Source organism: Hypanus sabinus, chromosome 4 (assembly GCF_030144855.1).
Source record: "Hypanus sabinus isolate sHypSab1 chromosome 4, sHypSab1.hap1, whole genome shotgun sequence".
NCBI classification, from domain to species: domain Eukaryota; kingdom Metazoa; phylum Chordata; class Chondrichthyes; order Myliobatiformes; family Dasyatidae; genus Hypanus; species Hypanus sabinus.
This window is the reverse complement of record NC_082709.1, coordinates 124,003,047-124,024,049: the sequence shown is the minus strand read 5'-3', so window position 1 is coordinate 124,024,049 and position 21,003 is coordinate 124,003,047. Positions and strand designations below refer to the sequence as shown.

Sequence of the window (21,003 nt, the reverse complement as noted above, 5' to 3'; positions counted from 1 at the left end):
ATTCTGGATTTCAAACCAAAATCACGTTTCATTCACACACACTGTTATGCTCCAAACAATAAAAGGTTTTATGGTTATGAAGTAGAATCACAATAATATTTATACTGTATCAATACAGCAAGGAGAATATTTATTGACTCTGAGGAGTAAAATTCAGAATGCTTGATTCCTAATCCATTATAATTTACCTAGAGTAGAGATTGGTTGACTCAGCCGCATTCTTAGATGAGAACATGCTAAATGAGGAGATGCAAGAAGCAATTAATGAGTTCAATAAAGCAGCATTGAGAATGGTAATAAAAAAGGTTCTGTCAGCCTCTCTCAGGAATCTGACTATGTTGCTGACATAGGCAAATAAATAAGGGAAAAAGGACAAAATATCTGAGCAATCCATCAAAATTTGGTAAAAGAAATCACTGCATCAAATTTGGTGACTGCATGATAGAGGTGTTAAATGGATGTGACACAGGATATCAGAATGTGGGTGAATGGTGGGAGAAAAGGTATACAGTTGGAGACATTACAATATTTTGGCATGCTATGCAAACGAATTTTAGCAAAAAACAAACGCTTAATGTGACCATGTTCTTTTGCACAGAACATGCTGTTAGATCTGGAGATGATGTCTAGAAGGTTCTTTGGAAGTCAAGAATGAAGTGCAAATCTTACAGTTATAGATATCTTATTAAATGTTGACCATAGTGCAGGTCAATCAAGGTCAGCCTGAACCAGCAAGCAAGGCAAGTAAAGAGAAATAACAAAGAACAGGAAGACATGCTCTTTATATTGCAAACTGGTTTAGATAAGGAAATCTGTGAACAAGTACAGTCTGAGTCACTATTCAGCTTTGCAAAGAAACTACAGAAGTATAGAACCAAATATACAAGCTCCTAAAAGTTTAAAGACAAATATATAAAATATAGATAAATATAAACATGTTAAGAACACTCCAGATCCCAATTCAACAGCTTGCCCCTTTGATTCTAAATGTAACATTTTGAATCAGACCTGAAATTTCCGATGTAAAAAAAATCTTGCAGTATCAACATCAAACAAAAAATTTAATCATGCCGAGTTTTTAGTGACCACTAGATGTCTTCTGAATCAAAATCACATTTAATATCACAGTAATATGTTGTTTTGTGGCAACAATGCATTGCAATACATAATTTAAAAAACTATAAATTACATATTTTATAATATATACATACACTCACACGCATTAAATTAGTAGTGCAAAAAGAGAAAAAATAGTGCGGTAGTGCAGATCCTTTCATAGTCCATTTGAAATCTCATGGCGATGGGGAAGAAGTGGTCGTCTTTAGATTCCTATACCTCCTCAATGGTGGCTACTAGAAGAGGGCATGTCCTGAGTGATGGGCATCTTTAATGATGGATGCCACCTTTTGAAGTTGTCTTCAATGGTGGGAAGGCTAGTGCCATGATGGAGCTAGCAGAGTTTGCATCTTCTAGGAGTTAGTGATTTATAAAGAAGGCAAGACAGTGGCTATACTTCATTAGGAGTCTGAAGAGATTTGGCTTGCCAACAAATACACACAAAAACTTCTATAAATGCACTATAAAGAGCATTCTGACAGGCTGCATCACTGTCTGGTACGGTGGGGGGTGGGGGGCTACCTCACAGGACCAAAAGAAGCTGCAGGGGATTGTAAATCTAGTCAGCTCCATCTTGGATACTAGCCTACAAAGTACCCAGGACATCTTCAGGGAGAGGTGTCTCAGAAAGGCAGCGTCCATTATTAAGGACCGCTGGCACCCAGGGCATGCCCTTTTCTCACTGTTACCATCAGGTAGGAGGTACAGAAGCCTAAAGGCACACACTCAGTGATTCAGGAACAGCTTCTTCCCCTCTGACATCTAATTCCAAAATGGAAATTGAACTCTTGGACACTACCTCACTTTTTAAAAAAAATATACAGTATTTCTGCTTTTTGCATGTTTTTTAAAAATCTATTCAATATACATATACTTCCAATGATGTGTAACACCTATTCAGGGTCAATACGACACAGTAATTTCCATCCAGGGATGTAGTCCTTGATAAGGGATTTTGCTGTATACATTCTATAAGGTTGAAAGATAAAGATGACTGTAAGTCAGAGATTTTAGTTCCACCTGTCTTCCTTCATTCCTGTGCAGCTTCACTTGCTTGGTCATTAATTTAATGAAGCAAGCCCAGGCATGGCTGCCAGTCCAGTTCTCATCACTGTCATCATCACTTGAATCACTAGAGGTCGCTGTAGCAGCCCCATCATATCCATTCTGCAATTACTCTTAACTTCCAGATACAGGTAACACACACAAAATGCTGGTGGAACACAGCAGGCCAGGCAGCATCTATAGGGAGAAGCACTGTCGATGTTTCCAGCATTTTGTGTGTGCTGTTTGAATTTCCAGCATCAACAGATTTCCTCATGTTTGCTCTTTAAATTCAAATACAGGTGCTGCTTTGGACATCTGTCCAGTAAGGTGGTGTATCCCAAGGGGAAGGATCGGTGACAGGACATCACTCTGCTTCTCCATACTGTCTCAGTTGGTCTCTGAGCTTTGTATACTTCACTTCAACTTGATCACACTACTGTTTTTATCTTCCATTTGTTTATTTGCTGTTTAGACTTTTTTTTACTGTCTGTCATACTGACTTCAAAATTTGTCTCAACTCTCCTTTACTCTTTGTTCACTGAATACACGTTTCAATCTTTATCATGCTGACTTTATTCCGTGGATCTTACTCTATGCCTTTTAAATATCACTACAGCCAAATTCCATTTGAATCAGTATTGATGGTATACTTCATTGACTTCTTCACTAGTTATCTAGTTGGAATATTTTGTTTAGATAAGAACTCAAAATTTCAGTCATCTGTTCGCATGTAACACCTGGAGGTTCAGCTTCCCCTTTCCCTGCCGTAGGTTTCTCCAAGATTTGACTATGACTTTGATTCTCCCCCTACTACGCCAGTAGATATACAGCAAATGTCCACTTAAATGGAGCTTATAGCCTGAATGAATGGGAGCCTACAGCCCTAATCAATAGATCATACTCTCAAAATTCAGATCAACCATAAACAACCAAATAGATTACACCAAATTATCAAATTAATAGACCATGCACAACTAAAAAGTACTGGTTAACTGCACTTAAAATAGAGTAGAGGAGAGGATCCAAGTTTTAACTTCACTCTTAGACTTCCTTTAAATAATGTATTGAGGCAAGAACCAGGTGTTTCTGATAATTAGAACCAAGGAAGGTCTTACCTTCTAATAAATGTGCACACTAGAGAAACTTTTAGATTCGCCTGGGATTCTTCCTGTCCATACACTACACAACTATTCCATTCATGACAACAAATTGCTGGATTTGGAGATGATGTTGTCCAGAAGGTTCTTTGAAAGTCAAGAATAAGGTGCAAATCTTATGGTTACAGCCATTTACTGGATATTCACCATAGTACAGGTCAGACAAGATCAGCTTTTTTTTTTAAATTTCAAAAGCAACTTTTATTCATAATAAAAAACATACAAAAGAAACTGTGCAAAAAACTGTCTAAATTCACAGTTGTTACATTTAGTAGCGTAAACTTAAAGAAGAACAGATGTAACACCATTGCCATTTATATGGCACCCTCGGGTGATCCCACTTTCATTCTTCGGGGGCTTCCTCACTCAGCTCAGCCTTTCCATATATGGCAGTATACTGTGATACTTCCCCAGAGAGCAATTAGCGTTGACTGCACCAAGCTTCCCTCAGCACGTACTCCTACAGCCTGAAATATGCCAGTTGACAGCATTCCCTTATAGGCATCTCATTCTGCTGGAAGACCAACAAGGTTTTGGCAGACCGAAGATTACCTTTCACTGACTTGGTGACCCTCCAGCAGCACTTGCCTATCTCGGTGCATGTCCCTGGAAGTAAATTGTAGATCACAGACATTGGGGATGAACTGGGACGCACACCCTTGCACCCTTGCAACCCTCTTAGCAAGTCCAGTCTACTAAGAGTGGGGGGGCCATCTCTTCCTTCCTGCAACCATCCTGATGGGGCGCTATGTCATCTGTGCACAAAGGTTCTGAATGAGAGGGCCACTTTCACCATAGCCAAGTGTTGTGTTTGGTGTATGTTGGTCAGATCTGACAATGGGGCATTCTGCCAGATTGTTTGGACTATTTGTTCAGGGAACAAATCCACAGTATCCTTGTCCCACAGTGTCTGCAGTATGTTCTGTGTTGACCAGTTTTGATGTTGGGCAGGTGGGGCTCGTCAGCCTTGGACAGCAGCCCGCCTAGGAGAAGGAAAACTCTGATGTTAAGCCTCCATACCCACCCATGGGAAAGGCTTTAGGAGTAAACCCCGAGGAAGAAATCCAGAGCCAGGGTCCCCAAGGCAGTTTGATGTTGTTTACATTAAGTCCCTTACTATTTGATATTGCCTTGGACCCCTTGGCAATTGCTCTTCGTGATTCACCCAATATATCTGGCATTATTCATGGGAATGGGACGCATAAGGTATTATGATATGCAGATGACCTGTTACTATACATCTCTAACCCAGAGAAATTCATTCCTGCAGCAATAATAATAATAATATAATAATATGTTTAATAGTTTTTCTGGTTATAAATTGAATCTTAATAAGAGTGAGCTTTTTCCATTAAATATGTGAGTTCCAATCTATAAACAATCACCATTCAGACTGCTTACTGATTACTTACTTGGGTGCTAAAATTACTAAGAAGCACAAGGATCTATTTAAAGTTAACTTTTTTACCCTTAATTGATCATATTAAACAACTGCTTACTAAATGGTCTCCATTGTCCTTAATATTATTGATTGGTAGAATTAATGCTATTAAAATGATTATTTTACCTAAATTTCTGTATCTATTTCAGGCGGTACCAATTTTAATTTCTAAATCCTTTTTTGATATTATTGATTCTAAAATTTCTTCATATATATGGCAGAATAAAAATCCTAGGTTAAGTACGAAATACTTACAGAAATTAAAAAAGGATGGCAGTTTGGCAATGCCGAGCTTAAGATTCTATTATTGGGCAATTAATATTCGATATTTAACGTTCTGGACACAAGATCTGGATGAAATTCAGTCCACGATGGGTGAACCTCGAGTGCGAGTCCGTACAGGGGTTCTCATTAGCTTCTATTTTAGGGGTCTCGCTTCCCTTTGCACTTACTAAACTGAATAAACAAATGACTAATCGAGTAACTAAACATACAATACGAATATGGTTTCAATTTCGCAAATTTTTTGGATTGAATAAATTTATCCTATCAAGTCATATTATATTTTACTTTTTCTTCCAACCATCTAGAATTGATCAAGCTTTTCTTTTATGGAAAATGAAGGGAATAACATGTTTTCGTGACTTATTCATGGATAACTGTCTCATGTCTTTTGAACAGTTGTCTAATAAATATAATTTGCCTAGATCACACTTTTTTCAGCTATTAACAGATTAGAAACTTATTGAATGTTATTTTACCTACTTTTCCAATATCACATCAAACTGAAATTACAGCAAAAAAAATGTATGTTTAAACCCTATCAGAAGAGTTTAATAGCAATTATTTATGATCTGGTTACAAAAATACATCTAGGTACATCTGATAAAATTAAGCATGATTGGGAAAGAGAACTTAAGGTACCGTTACCTATAGAGAAATGGGAGAAAATTCTCCAGCTAGTTAACATTTCTTCAATGTGTGCTAGACACGCTTTGACACAACTTAAGGTGATTTATAGGCCCATATGTCTAAGGATAAGTTAGCTCATTTTTATTGCCATATAAATCCTGTCTGTGACCGATGTAATTCTGAGGTAGCTTCCTTATGTTCTAGTCTTGCCCTCTTTTGGAAAAATATTGCAAAGATATTTTTGATATTATTTCAGCAGCTTTGCATATTGACTTACAACCTCATCCTATTTTGCAATTTTTGGATTACCAGTGATGGACTCTAGTCAATTATCCCCTTCAGCTTGCCGTTTGATTGCATTTGTTACATTAATAGCCAGAAGATCCATTTTATTTAAATGAAAAGATTCTAATCCTCCTACTAAATTTCAATGGTTTCCCCAAACTATAACAGGTTTAAACTTGGAAAAAATTAGGAGTGGTTCTATCGACCCTTCGGTTAAATTTGAAGAAACTTGGAGGCCAGTTATTCAACATTTTCATATGATGTAAGCTGACCTTTTCCAAATCCTTCTCAATAACTTTTGTTTATGTATAGAGGAGCGGAGTTAATGACAAATAACGATTTTAACCAATGAAACATGACAGCCCAGCTTTTGTTTTGTTTTGTTTTTATTTTGTGTTTTTTTTTTAAACTTTAGGGGGATTTTTTTCTTTTTTTGTAAAAGAATTTTTTTTGAATCTCTTTAATGTTTAGTTACTAAGAGATTGGGAGGCTTAGATTACACATGTTACTCGAAGTCTGTTTCTGTATACGTTAACTGTTATTAATGTAATCCTGATCTCTGTATCATTATCATTGTTATCTTTATCTACCTGAAACTTTATAAAAAACATTGAGAAAGAAAGATATTGTTTACAAATTCACTCTGGCAACCTCTGCGACGACACTGGTACCAAGCTGTATCAGTACTTGCCCTTCCCTTGGACTACATCAGTGACATGGACAGGGAGAACCCGCTGCATGGGCAACAGCCGGTTCTTCAAATCTTCCTGCCCAAGCTTGCGCCCTGAAGGAGACGCAGTCCACCAGGTCACCTTAGATCGACGGCTGCCTACTTCCTGAAGGACTTGTGGCTGAAGGTGTTTACTTGGAAAAACTTCCACAAAGGAATGGTGTTGCAGGCATGCCTGTTTGACCGGGACAATGCACGATAATGACACCAGGCCTACCTTCCACAACACCAGGGACAGTTAGAACCTCAGTATACGGTGACACCGGTGCCCATATATTTTGGATCCACACACTGCCTGATGCAGCCATGCATGAAGGTGGTCACCAGTCAATGTATCATACACTTGTGCCCCCATTCTCCAAGGACTCAATCAGCCTGTACTAGCAAACAAGGCAAGTAAGGACATATAACAAAGCAACTGACCATGTGCAAACCAATCTCAACTAGTTTAGATAAGGAAACTTGTGAACAGGTACTGTCTGAGTCACATTTCAGCTTCGTAGACAAAGAAACTACATAAGTATAGAACCAAATATACTACGTTACTAAAAGTTTACAAACAGGTGATTAGGCAAACAAAAGTGAGCATAAAGAAAGCTAAATGTACAAGGAAACATAAAACCTACAATTAAAAAAAGTCTGGACCCTAATCCAACAATTTGGCTCAAATCCCTAGAGTGTGAAATACATGAAAGCCACCAGGAATTAACAAGGATATGAACCGGTCTGCAAAGATATAACTTTGAAATGTTTTTTTCCGGCTATTCTTAAGTCCTGTGAATAATGCAAGTCGCATACAACAAAACAAGCCTTCAATAGAAGAGATGAGCTATAGTTTGATATTTAATCAAAGGGACTAAATTTATCTAGTCTACTACTGTATAATTTAAAACTCTGTAACCTTGCAATTAATAAAAATAGTAAGTGCTCACTTCCACTTTTTCCCTTCACAGCCAGATGTCCATAGAAACCTTACTCATGCATCTGTTAATTCATCATATCCCCAACATCTTTAATTCCTTCAATCATAACTTGGCTGAACTCCACAGCTCCTTATGTACCTTCCACCAATGTTCTCAAACCTACACACTCTAGGCCTGAATAACACCCAAAAATGTTACCTTCTCACCATTTATAACCGATTTCTTGATAACTTCTCTAAAATGTAAAGGTCTTATTTTTACAAAGTGTGCAAGCCTTGTCCTTTTCCACACAATGTTTTGGTCTCAATTTCACACTCAATGATTTGAGAAAAACTAGTGCATTCTCCCCTGTACAGTGCCAGCTGAATGCCCCTTTCCCTGCATAGAAGAATTCCTGGTCCAATGATTTTTGTATGATCAGGTTAACAATACAGTTTGTGATTAGGGATAATGTGTGATGGATGGAGGTTTCAAAATTCCTGAGACTACTACATGACATTCATCATAGGTGACCAATACAACATAGCATTTGTACCAATAGAATACATCATGGCCATTTTAAAAATAAAAATGTGTAATCCTTCAGCCTACAAATACTCACAGGAGTTTTTGAAACTCTAACTTCAATTCCAGGAACCAAGGAAAACAAGGATTTTATCAATGAAGACTTTCCAACGTTGCTTCTTCCTATAAAACACACCTGAAAGAAAAAAAATCGAGAAGGTATAAACTAGAGGCTTGAAATGTATTGATATGGAGATTGCTCCGCAATCATAATTGTAGGGGCTTTAGTCAAAATTATTCTAATCCCTAATCAACATCCATCCATTTTGGAAAATTAGTTGAAACAGCAAGAGAAAAGGGTACAAGAATTTGATGAAGATATACTTCCACAAATCTGCATTCCCAGTGGAAGCCACACTCAGAGAGAACACGAGAGAGATTTGGTTGCAGTGTGGTTAGAATTTACCATTCTCTGTAAATAAGAATACAACTGGTGATTTAGATTATAATGGGGAAAAAATACTTCCTTGTTGTTAATTCAGGACAGTCAGCTCATATATGACTTTTGTTAAGCATGGGGAAAAGTAGCACTAACCTCTGGTTGAGATATCACTGGTGCATGATCAATCCTAACAGCAGAAGTGAAATAATCTATACTGTGCTTTCTTGAAGGCCTGAAGAATTGTTCTGCAGCAGCAATATCCTGAAAACTTGGATTAAACATCTGGAAGTTCATTTTATTTACATTCTTCATTAAGTACTGTTCCAAGATTTTTAATGGATAAGTAACACTGACAAGCTTCTTTGTGCTTAATTTTGAAACTTCATGGATAGAAGATAGTTTGTGTATGTTTCCATGGGTAGGACACAGTGAAATAGCTCTCTCTTGTGCCACTTTTGTTTTCAACACTTGTGCTAAGCAGTGTGAACTCGATCGTATTGTCCACATTATTCCAGTCTCATGCAGTATTATAAATACAAAATAAACCTGAAAGAGAAAATTGGAAGTCACAATGAAAAAAACACAGGCAACATCCAATAGGTTAAGAAATCAAAGCAACATTCACAAAGTGTGAACTAAAACAAGTTATAACTGCCCTCACTGATCTCAGAACTGATTCTGGAGATAATTCTATAAAAATTATATATTTTGAAACAGAATGGAACAAAGCAAAACGATGCAGATATTGAAAATTTAAATAAAAGAAATAGGAATTCTTGGAAGAACTCAACACATCATGTCATACTTGTAGAAAGAGAAAGTTAAGAGTTAATTTTTCATGTCAATTATTATTATCAACTTAAAAAAGATCATCTATTTCAAAGCTCACTGACCTACTTAATGATTCTTTCTCAACTTAGAGATGGCACCTGTGAATGAAGATGCGGCCAGAGAAGGGAAATCTGTCTGTGTGATGTGTGTATGCATGAGTATTATTGCATGCCTTTCTTTTATAACCTTGCTTTTTTAAACCTGCTCATCTGCAGCATACCATCTGGTTTAAGGATTCCAGTATTATCCCAATACCTAGGAATAAAATAAGTGACGTGCCTTAATGACTACTCCCCCAGTGGCTCTGACATCAACCATCATGAAGTTCTTCGAGAGGCTGGTCATGATATACAACGCCAGCCTTCCAGACAATCATGACCCACTGCAGTTGCCTCCCACTTAAATAGGTCTATAGCAGGCACCACCGCCCTGACACTCCACACATCTCTGGAGCATCTGGACAGTAAAAGAAACCTATGTTAGACTATTGTTTACTGACCACAATTTTGCCTTCAACAAATCCATCTCTAGACTCATAGAACAGGGACTCAACGCAACCCCCTGCCAATGGATCCTTGATTTGCTGACCAACAAACCACAATCAGCACGGATAGCAGCAACAGTTCTGCCAAATTATCCTCAATAGTGGCGCAGCACAAGACTGCATCCTCAGTCCATTACTTTATTCCCAACCATACACTCAGGACTCTTGGTCAGATTCTAACTCCATCAACAAGTTTGCAGATGACACCACCACAGTTGGCTATATTTCAAATAACAACTCACAAGATAGGAAGGAGTTAAAGACCTGCCGGCATGGTGATATGACAAGAACCTTTCCCTCGGTATCAGTAATACAAAATAGCTCGCTATTCACTTTAGGGAGGGGGCATGGTGCACATCAACGATGCTGAGGTTGAGAGGTTTGAAAGCAACACCCCCATTAGCCTGTCTTGGTCCAACCATGTAGACATCACAGCCACGAAAATTCATCAGTGCCTCTACTTCTTCATAAAGCTGAAGAAATTTGACACATCTTCTCCGACCCTCACCAGTTTTTATTTATGCTCTATACAAAGCATCCTATCCAATGCATTGTGACCTGATATGACAACTGCTCTGCCCAAGATGCTAGAAACTGCAGAGAACTATGGACACAGCTCGGCACATCGCAGAAGACCATCTCCCTTCCATAGACTGCCTACGCTTTTCACTGTCTTGGTAAAGCAGCCAATACAATGAAATGAAATGTATAGATGGTATGCAAAACAAAGTTTATCATTGTTATCTCTGTACCTGTGAAAATAGACTTTTTCACAGATTTTGCTCCACAGGAAAGCAAGATCTTAGGTTGAATTTATCAACTGAATCAAATTTTCCAACTGACCTATTCCAGCAAGTTTGTTTATTTTTGCAGTTAAGGATTTTGTTGTTGTTTAGGAGAAATAAAATCAATTAATAAGAAAAACGATAAATGGAACCAGTAAGTGACTTGGATGTAAAAGTCTTGAAAGAAGAATGGGCCTCTGTAGTTCCATATCCCCTGTCATTCCTACACTTAAAATAACAACACACACAAAATACTAGAGGAACTCAGCAAGCCAGGTAGCATCTATGGAAAAAGCAGTCAACATTTCAGGCCGAAACCCTTCGGTCGGTCCAGAGAAAAAAAGCTGAAGAGTAGATTTAAAAGGTGGGGAGGGAAACAGCAAACGATAGGTGAAACTTGAAGGGGGAGAGATGAAGCAAAGAGCTAGGAAGTTGATTGGTGAGAGACAGAAGGCTAGGAAGAGAGAAAAAAAGGGGGAGGGGAGGAGCACCAGAGGGAGGAGTGGGCAAGGAGATAATATGAGAGAGAGGGATAGGGGAATGGGAAATGGGGGGGGGGGGGGGAAAGAGAGGCATTACTGTAAGTTTGAGAAATTGAGGCTACACAAACAGAATATAAGGAGCTGTTCCTCCTAAGTTGGCCTTATCACTCAGTGGAGGAGGATGGACACATCGGAATGGGAAGTGTAATTAAAATGGATGGCCACTGGGAGTTCCCGCTTGTTCTAGCGAATGGAGCATAGATGGTCAGCAAAGTGGTCTCCCAATCTACATTGGGTCTCACCGATATACAGGAGGCCACACCGAAGGCACCGAACAACAGTCACAAGAAGTGTCACTCATCTGGAAGGATTGTTTGTAGCCCTGAATGGTAGTGAGGGAGGATGTCTAGGGGCCCATGTAGCACTTGTTCCATTTGCAAGGATAAGTGCCAGGAGAGAGATCAGTGGGGAGTGATGAATGGACAGGGGAGTCACATAGGGAGCGATTCCTGCAGAAAGCTGAAAGTAGGGGAGAGGGAAAGATGTGCTTAGTGGTGGATCCCGTTGGAGATGGCGGAAGTTGTGGAGAATTGCGTGCTTGACGCAAAGGCTGGTGGGGTACTAGGTGAGGACAAGAGGAGCCCTATCCCTAGTAGCATGACGGAAGGATGGGGTAAGAGCAGATGTGCGTAGGGCAGCATTGATGGTGGAGGAGGGAAAGCCCCTTTCTTTGAAAAAAGGACATCTCCTTCGTTCTAGAATGAAAAGCCTCATCCTGAGAGATGTGGAGGAGACAGAGGAATTGAGAGCTTTAAAAAAATTTTTTAATGGGTACTGTTGGTACTTGTCTAACATCCTGTGTAAGAGAGATGCCGTGTTGAAATGGGGATTGACAAAAAGGAATTCCATAGAACAGCCCTGGAACAGACCTCCTGCTCCACAATGCCAGTGCCCACCGTGATCCCGCTGCAAGGTCAAATTTATTGCTATCTGGGCGACCATGGATGGACCGTGTAAAGAGAACCTCGCTGTAACGGGTGCATAAGATTCACAACACAAAAATACAACTGCAGATGCTGTGGATCAAAGAACACGTACACGACGCTGGAAGAACTCAGCAGGTCAGGCAGCATCTGTGAGAAAAGAGTAGCCAACGTTTCGGGCCGAGACCCTTCATCAGGAATGGGGGTGAAGAGAGGGTCGAAACCCAGTAATAGAGACAGGGGAGGGGGTAGGGCTAGAGGCGCCAGGTGGAAAACTAATCAGAGGAAGGATAAGGGGGGAGGGGATAAGCATGAAAGCTCTGCAGAAATAAGATTCACAATGTTCGCACGAAACGCGGGTGTGGGGGTGAAGCGAACGATACACGTTGGTTTGTGGGGACAGGTACAGAGAGTTGGATAACTTGGGTGAAATGGGCGACCGGAGCGCAGAGCTGTCAAAACCACCGAGTGGAGGCGGTGCTCCGTTTTCTCCGGGGCAGGTCGTCAGCTGCCTGGCTCATTATCGCTGAGAAAGCCCGTACTCACCGGCTTTTCCCTCACTCACCTCCCGCGGCCCAAGGAAGCAACCAGCCGGGCCGCTGCGCGTCCTAACCTTCACCGTCCCCCTGGAAACAAGAGGAGCGGGTGGAAGGGCCGGGGGAACCCTTTTAGCTTGCGAGTGTTTAAAGCAGAAGTCCTCGTCTGCCTGGAAAAAATATCAAATACAGAATTAAATTGTCCTCTTCCCCTCCTAAACACTTGTTGACAATAAGCCCTGGGTTCCTATATCAGATATAAAATTATTTTACATTTATTTTGATGTAGATAATGAAATAGTGTTTAAAACTTTTGAATCAAGGCAGAATATTGATCCTTAATAATGTACTCATTTCCACTCTGCTTCTGGAGAATGGATATTAGTTACATGTGTCAGTCAATTCGTCAAGCCCGTGATATTTTATAATTATTTCGCAACATAGGAGGCATTCGGCTCATCTGGACAAGATGGTATTACGTTCCCTGTCCGCAATCCATGAACTCAAAAGAAGATTTTAAACCCCTATCCGATGCACATGAGATATCTATGGGTATCCTCACGAGAGGAAGGTTATACTATACCTACCTACTCTAAAAATACCAGCTTACTTCCCCGTCTCTGCGGTGAGATCTAGCTGCCGATGTCGACTGCTTGAGTCGTGCCCCACCCCCGTACCAAAGTGGAGATACTTCCAGCTAACTAACTAATTAAACACAGCTTATTTTATTTTAATTATACACGCGGAAGCTTAAACAAATACGCTCAGTGCCTCCTCCTGATCCTCAATGAGGCCACCCTCAGCGTGGAGCAGCAACACTTTACTGTCCGGGCAACCTCTAACTTGATGGCATGAATATCAATTTCCCCTTCCAGTAACAAAACTCCCTCCCCCTCCCCTCCTTTTCTATTCCCCAGACTGGACAGTTATTTCTTCTCCACCTGCCTATCACCTCCCCCAGAGCTCCACTTCCTTCCCTTTCTCCCGTGGTCCACTCCTTTCATCAGATTCTTTCATCTCCAACTCCTAACCTTACTCACCCAACTGGCTTCACCTTCTAGCTATCCTTTCTCCACTCTCCTGACCTTTTTTATTCTGGCATCTTCTTTCCTTTCCAGTTCTGAAGGAGGGTCTCTGTCTGAAACATTAACGGTTTGTCCACTTTTATTAATGCCACCGGACCTGCTGAGCTCCTCCAGCATTTTGTGTATGTTCCTTTGGATTTCCAGCATTTGCAGAATTTCATGTGTTATGAAAATACACCCAGAAACATCCTGTACCTAATAAAGTGGCCACTGAGTGTATGTTCGTGGTCTTCTGCTGCTGTAGCCCATCCACTTCGAGGTTCAACATGTTGTGCGTTCAGAGATGCTCTTCTGCACACCACTGTTGTAACACTTTGTTATTTGTGTTACTGTTTCCTTCCTGTCAGCTTGAACCACTCTGGCCATTCTCAGCTGACCATTCACATTAACAAGGCATTTTCACCCACAGAACTGCTGCTCTCTGGATGTTTTCTCTGCACCATTTTATGAAAGTAGGAGGGGGAGAGGGAAATGCGAAATGATGGGAGAAGACTGGAGGGGCTGGGGTGAAGCTGAGAGCTGGAAAGGTGATTGGCAAAAGTTCCACCTCTCAGCTTCACCCCACCCCCTCAGGTCTTCTCCTATCATTTCGCATTTTTCCCTCCCTCTCCTACTTTCAAATCTCTTACTATCTTTCCTTTCAGTTAGTCCTGACGAAGGGTCTCAGCCCGAAACGTCGACAGTGCTTCTCCTTATAGATGCATCCTGGCCTGCTGCGTTCCACCAGCATTTTGTCTGTGTTGCTTATACTGTAACTATCCACTTTCAAAGACTAGTTCACTTCCCTGTTTATTCTCCATGATGCATTTAGCTGTCAATACCCTCCATCTGTGTAGCTTGCTCCCCCCCCCCCGCCAACACGGCGAAAACCTTTCCAGCTATCAAAGCAGTTTAATCTCAGTTCATTTATTTTCATTGTTAGACATCTAAATTCAAGTGACAGTCTTAAAGCACATTTAAAACTCAGAGGATTGCTATCTTATAAAATGTTTACAAATTAAAAACCATTTCTTAGACACAAAGGATTTCCAAAGCACAGGTACAATTCCTAAAAACTAAAAATACTTACCCTCTGATTTGCAGACAAACCAGTTGTCCTTCACAGAAAATGAAGGCAGTGGAATGGTTTCTAGTTCACCCCATGCTTCTGCCGTGATTTTAAAATATATCTGTACCTTTTAACACAAGTGGTCTGAAAGCTTCTGGAGATAAGAGATCGCAGGTACCCACATCTAATGCTGTGAAGCTTGTGCACATAAACCTTCCAACTTATTGATATGCTATATGATGACATCCATCTGGCCTTGAACTAAGCAACTTAGCCAGTGCTGCCTATTTTAAAACAAGCCAAGTTAACTAACCTGGGTCTTATACTGCACCTCTTCTGCAGTTAACACAAGTGCCATGGGGCCAGTAAGTCTGTGGCCTCAAAGACTTGCTTGTTTGCTAAGCTGTGTTTGTAACTTCAAACTGATTGCAGCTTGCCAGTTGCATTAAGAACTGAAGGCTGGCTCCTGTTTATAAGAAGGAAAACCAGGAGTATTAGTTGGAACTTATTCAAAAGCACCACTTTGATTTTTACAAGTGGCAGCTGCTGTGTTTATAATAGTGAACCTGGCAAAAAAAACCAAACTCCCTTTGGTCATGGATGTTTCCTGCGGATTTTTGGGTGTACCCAAACAATGAGGGTACTGTCCTGGGGATGGACACTCTAAGTAAGGCAGGTGCAATCATAGACTCAGGAAAGGGAGAAATAACATGGACAAGACAGAGACAGCAAACGTATATGATCCACAGAGCAGACAACATGGCCCACAGGAAGGGAGAAACAGGGACAGGAGTTGGAACAATGTATAGGAATCATGTCAGGGGGTCCCAAAGGTAGGGGTCAAACACAGTGAAGAAGTTGTAAAAACAGTGTGGCTGCCGGTAGAGGCAGCAGCAATAAAAATAATGTCAGTACCTCCAGTTCAACTCTGTCTTTTTGTGTGTTTTCCCCTAGCTGTCAAGTCTGTGGTTTTGTATTGCCATGTGTTCCTGTCTGCCCTCCTGCTCTACCCCGACCCCTGTATCTCTCTCTCTCCGTCTCTCATCTGTTTCTCATTATTACCTGTATTGCTGTCTCCTTTGTCTCATTGTGCTCCACCTATCATCTGCCTCTCTGTTTATTGCTCAGTGTATTTCAGTCCTGTGTTTTCACCTGTTTGTTGCCAGAGAATTTTCCTGAGCCTCTCCAGCATTTGTATTGGTATGCTGTCCCTCTGAATATTGGCTCTGCCTGTTTCCCAATTCTGGTTTTTGGAATTCTCTGGATGTTTTGGTCTCTGCCTGAACTTTGACACTGACTTTGTTCACACCTTGGGATTTGTTACTCAATTAATATCACTGTGTGCACAGTTCAGGGTCTGTGATTGGATCCCTGCTCCAGCATCCTGACAAATAAAGGCACACCAGAAAGGGAATGAGTGGACAGATTGCTGGCCTAAAAGAGCAACAGAACATGAGATGTCAGAAATTGAATTGAAAGAAACTACTGGAGCTGATTGAATGGGATTATATAGAGATGTGAAGGATCATGGTAACCAGGTTTTAAAAAAACATAACAGCAGTAACATACTGCTGATTGGTGAGAACCTGAGGGAGAAATGATGGTCCTCCCAAATCTAAGTGACCAAAATAATGGTGAGGGAGCTGCCTGAAAAGACAGGATACACTCCCAGGTGTTGTTACTAACAAATGATATCTGTGCCTGTGTTCAGACTGGGCAAGACAGTCAGTAGAAATACTGGGCTCAGGATAAACCATATGACTCACCTTGCCACCATCACAGACAGAACAAAGAATTAAGTCTGCCCAGTAACAATATCATTACATAGAACTAAGCAGCTGAACAACAACCTGCTGCCTCACGTCTGACCACTGCTGAAAGAAGCAGACCTGTGAATGAAAGAGAATGTGAATGTGAATGCAGGAAATTTAGACCATCAGATCGTAAGTCATAGGAACAGAATTAGGCCATTCAGCCCATCAAGTCTGCTCCACTATTCTATCATGATTGATTTATTGTCCCTGTTAACCTCATTCCCCTGTAACCTTTGACACCCCAACTCATTAAGAATCCATCAAGCTCCACTTTAAATGTACCCGATGACTGGGCTTCCAAAGCCATCTGAGGCACACTTTCACCATCCACTGGCTAAAGAAATCCCTCATCATCTCTATTCTAAATATACGTTCATCTATTCTGAGGTTGTGCCCTCTGATCCAAGACGCACCCACTACAGGAAACACCCCCTCCAACCACCATTCTATCTAGGCCTTTTAGTATTTAATATGTTTCAATGAAATCCTTCCTCATTCTTCCAAACTGCAACAAGTACAGGCCCAGAGCCTTCAAATGCTAGCATACCTTAACCCTTTCATTCCTGGAATTATTCTACTGAACATCCTCAGGAGCCTACTCGTGCCAGCACACCTATTCTAAGACAAGCAGCCCAGAACTGCTCACAATACTGCAAGTGCGGTCTGACCAATGCCTTATAAAGCCTCCACATTACATCCTTCCTGTTATATTCTTGTCCCCTCAAAACGAATGATAACATTGCATTTTCCTTTCTCACCACCAACTCAACCTGCAAGCTAACTTGCACAATGACTTCCATGTTCCTTTACATTCCTCAATTTTGAATTTACTCTCTGTTTAGAAATGAGTCTATGCCTTTATTCGTTCTAACAAAATGCATGATCATACACTTCCCTGCACTTTATTCCATCTGTTACTTCTTTATCCGTTCTCCCAATGTCCTTCTGTAGCCTCTCTGCTTCCTCAACACTACCTGCACTCCACCTATCTTCATGTCATCCTTAAACCTGGCCACAAAGCCATCAATTCCATCATCCAAATCGTTGACGTATAATGGGTAAGGAAGCGGACCCAATACCAACCCCTGTGGAACACCACTAGTTACCAGCAGCCAACCAAAATAGGCCCCCTCTATTCCCACTCTTTGCCTTCTGCCAGTCAACCAGTCTTCTATCCATGTTAGTATCTTTCCTTTAGTAACATAGGCTTTTGTTAAGCAGCCTCATGTGTAGCACCTTGTCAAAAGCTTTTTGAAAATCCAAGTAAACAACATTTAAAGACTCTCCTTTGTCCATCCTACCCGTTATTTCCTCAAATCCAGCAGGTTTGTCAGGCAAGATTTCCACTGATGGAAATCAGACTGATGTTGGCCTACTTTATCATGTGCCTCCATGTACCCCAAAATCTCATCTTTAATAATGTACTCCAACATCTCCAACATTGATGTCAGGCCAACTGGCCTATAATTTCCTTTCTTCTGCCTCCTTCCCTTAGTAAAGAGTGTAGTGACATTTGCTATCTTCCAGTCCTCTGGAAACTTTCCAGCATCTCGTGATTCTTGAAAGATCATTATTAATGCCTCCATAATCTCTTCAGCTACCTATTTCAGAATCCTGCAGTGTACACCATCTGGTCCAGCTGACTTATCTAACTTCAGACATCTCAGTTTCCCAAGCACCTTCTCTTTAGTATTAGCAACTACTCTCCCTTCTGCCCCCCTGACATTCTAGTATTTCTGGCATACTGCTAGTATCTTCCACAGTGCAGACTGATGCAAAATACTTAGTAAGTTAATTTGCCATTTCTTTGTCACTCATTCTTACCTTTCCAGCATCATTTTCCAGCAGTCTGATATCCAATCTCCCCTCTCTTTTACACTTCCTATATTTGAAAAATCGTTTGATATCCTCTTTACTACCATTGGCTAGCTGACCATCATATTTCATCTTTTCTCTACTTAAGGCTTTTTAGTTGCCTTCTGTTGGTTTTTAAAAGCTTCCCAATCCTCTAACTTCCCAATATTTTTGTTATATTATTATGTCCTTGGTTTTTTCTTCTGTGCTGTCTTTGACCTCCCTTGTCAGCAATGGGTGCTTCATCCACCCTTTAGAATAATTACCCCCAGAAGCTCCAGCCATTACTGTGCTTCTGTCATCCCTGTTAGTATGCCCTTGCAATCAACTTTGGCCAGTTTCTCTCACATGCCTCTGTAATTCCATTTACTCCACTGTAATTCTGATCTATCTGACTTTATATAGGGTGTCAATGTGTAGGGTGAATTCTATTATATTATGATCACTGCCTCCTAAGGGTTCCTTTTCCTTAGGCTCCCTAATGAAAAAAGCTGAGGAGTAGATTTAAAAGGTGGAGGGAGGGGAGTGAGAAACACCAGGTGATAGGTGAGACCTGGAGGGGGAGGGATGAAGTAAAGAGCTGGGAAACTGATTGGTGAAAGAGATACAGGGCTGGAGAAGTCTGATCGGTAGAGTTAGAAAGCCATGGAAGAAATAAAAGGGGGAGGAGCCCCAGAGGAAAGTGATGGGCAGGTAAGGAGATAAGGTGTGAGGGGGAAAAGGGGATGGGGAATGGTGAGGTGGGGGGGCATTACCAGAAATTCCAGAAATCAATGTTCTCGCCATCAGGTTGAAGGCTACCCTGACAACATATAAGGTGTTGTTCCTCCAACCTGAGTATGGTCTCATCGTGACAGTAGAGAAGGCCACGGATAGACATATTGGAATGGGAATGGGAAGTGGAATTAAAATGGGTGGCCACTGGGAGGTGAAACGGTCTCCCAATCTACGTCGAGTCTCACCGATATACAGGAGGCCACACCGAGAGCACTGGTCACAGTATATTGCTCCAACAGACTCACAGGTGAGACCCGATTATTCTTCTGCTGTTTCTTTCTAGTTTCTGATTGCCCTACATATTCGAATGACCCATAAGTTGCACGCTCTTCCACCATCTTTTACTGAGTTACTCAGAGAAGTTAGAGAGGAGGAAAATATGATTGAGAAGTGGAGCATTTCCAAAAGCTAATTGGTTGCTGGATGCCTGCTAATGTTTCAGATAAACATAGTTCTATTGGGAAACCCAACCCACCTATAGGATTTATGACACAAAACACTGCTGCTCAAAAGGGTCCCTGGACAAGATTCAAGATTCAAAAACTTTATTGTCATTCTAACTGTACATCAGCTCTGCAGGGCAGAATGAGACAGCGTTTCCCAGGAGCAGTGCAATCATAACATAACAAATGCATCACTAAATAATAAACATAACAATAAATAGTAAAACACAACAGCCACATGTCAGTTAAAAATTAAGTGTCCAGTGCAACTAAAAACGTGTCCAAAGCAGAGTCAGGTAGAGCAGCTATTTAGTTGTCTGACTGCCTGTGGGGGGAAGCTGTTTAGTAGCCTTGTGGTTTTAGTTTTGATGCTCCTGTAACGTTTACCTGATGGCAGAAGAACAAACAGTTCATGAAGAGGCTATGAGGGATCTTTAATGATGTACCGTGTCTTCTGGAGGCATCGACTCTGAAAGAGGTCTTGGCCAGAAGGTAGGGAGACCCCAATAACCTTCTCTGCTCCTCTAACCACCCTCTGCAAGGCTTTTTTGTCCGCAGCACTGCAGCTGGAGTACCAGGTTGTGATGCGAAAGGTCAGCACACTCTCAACCACGCCTCTGTAGAATGTAGTTAAGACGTTAGTGGGGAGTGATGCTTGTTTAAGCTTCCTCAAAAAGTGCAATCTCTGCTGGGCTCGTTTCACAATCCCAGTGGTGTTCCTGGACCAGGTGAGATTGTTCAAGATCTGCACCCCAAGGAACTTGATGTTTTCCACTCTCTCCACTGTGGAGCCGCTGATGCTGAGGGGTGTGTGCTCAGGCTCAGACCGTGAGGTGACCGGTATTTTCTGTTACAGCTGTGGAGAAGATAGGCATTTCAAGTGAGACTGTGAGGGGCAGGAAATTTTTTGAAAAGTAAGTCAGCAGTAAATCAGAGGGGAAAAAAGGCAAAACTATGGAGAGGCCAAGTAAAGCGACAGGCTGGCATCTTCGAGAGGGAACGTTCCAACCAGTGTATCAAGGGAAATAATAAAGTGGAAACCACTATTCCTGAAGGTTTATCAGGACCAAGCTCTGATGTATCCATATAGGTTGAAGGTGTTTTTGATAGAACCATACTTTGACACAGGTTCTCAAGTTAATTTGCTTTATAGATCCTTTTACAACCGGTATTGACTCACTTACCCTTGATGCCGCTCAGCAACCTTGAGATTTTGAGGGCTTAGTACTGATGAGCATCTATATGATGGTTACTGGAGTTTCCA

General features: G+C 41.1%; 1 protein-coding gene across 3 annotated transcripts in view; it reads right to left on the bottom strand.

Moving 5' to 3' along the window:
• Window positions 1-13,424, bottom strand: part of gtpbp8 (GTP binding protein 8 (putative)) — a 42,565-nt gene extending 29,141 nt beyond the window's left edge. For 2 of the 3 annotated variants that reach the window (XM_059968069.1, XM_059968067.1), the window contains exons 1-4: window positions 13,306-13,424; window positions 12,729-12,888; window positions 8,711-9,103; window positions 8,213-8,311 (exon numbers count right to left, since the gene is read on the bottom strand). In XM_059968069.1, coding sequence (XP_059824052.1) covers window positions 8,213-8,311; window positions 8,711-9,064 — 453 coding nt within the window. In that variant the 5' untranslated portion in view covers window positions 9,065-9,103; window positions 12,729-12,888; window positions 13,306-13,424. The remainder of the gene's footprint in view (window positions 1-8,212; window positions 8,312-8,710; window positions 9,104-12,728; window positions 12,889-13,305) is intronic. The other variant, XM_059968068.1, reaches the window with a different exon arrangement.
• Between the last annotated feature and the right edge of the window lie 7,579 nt (window positions 13,425-21,003).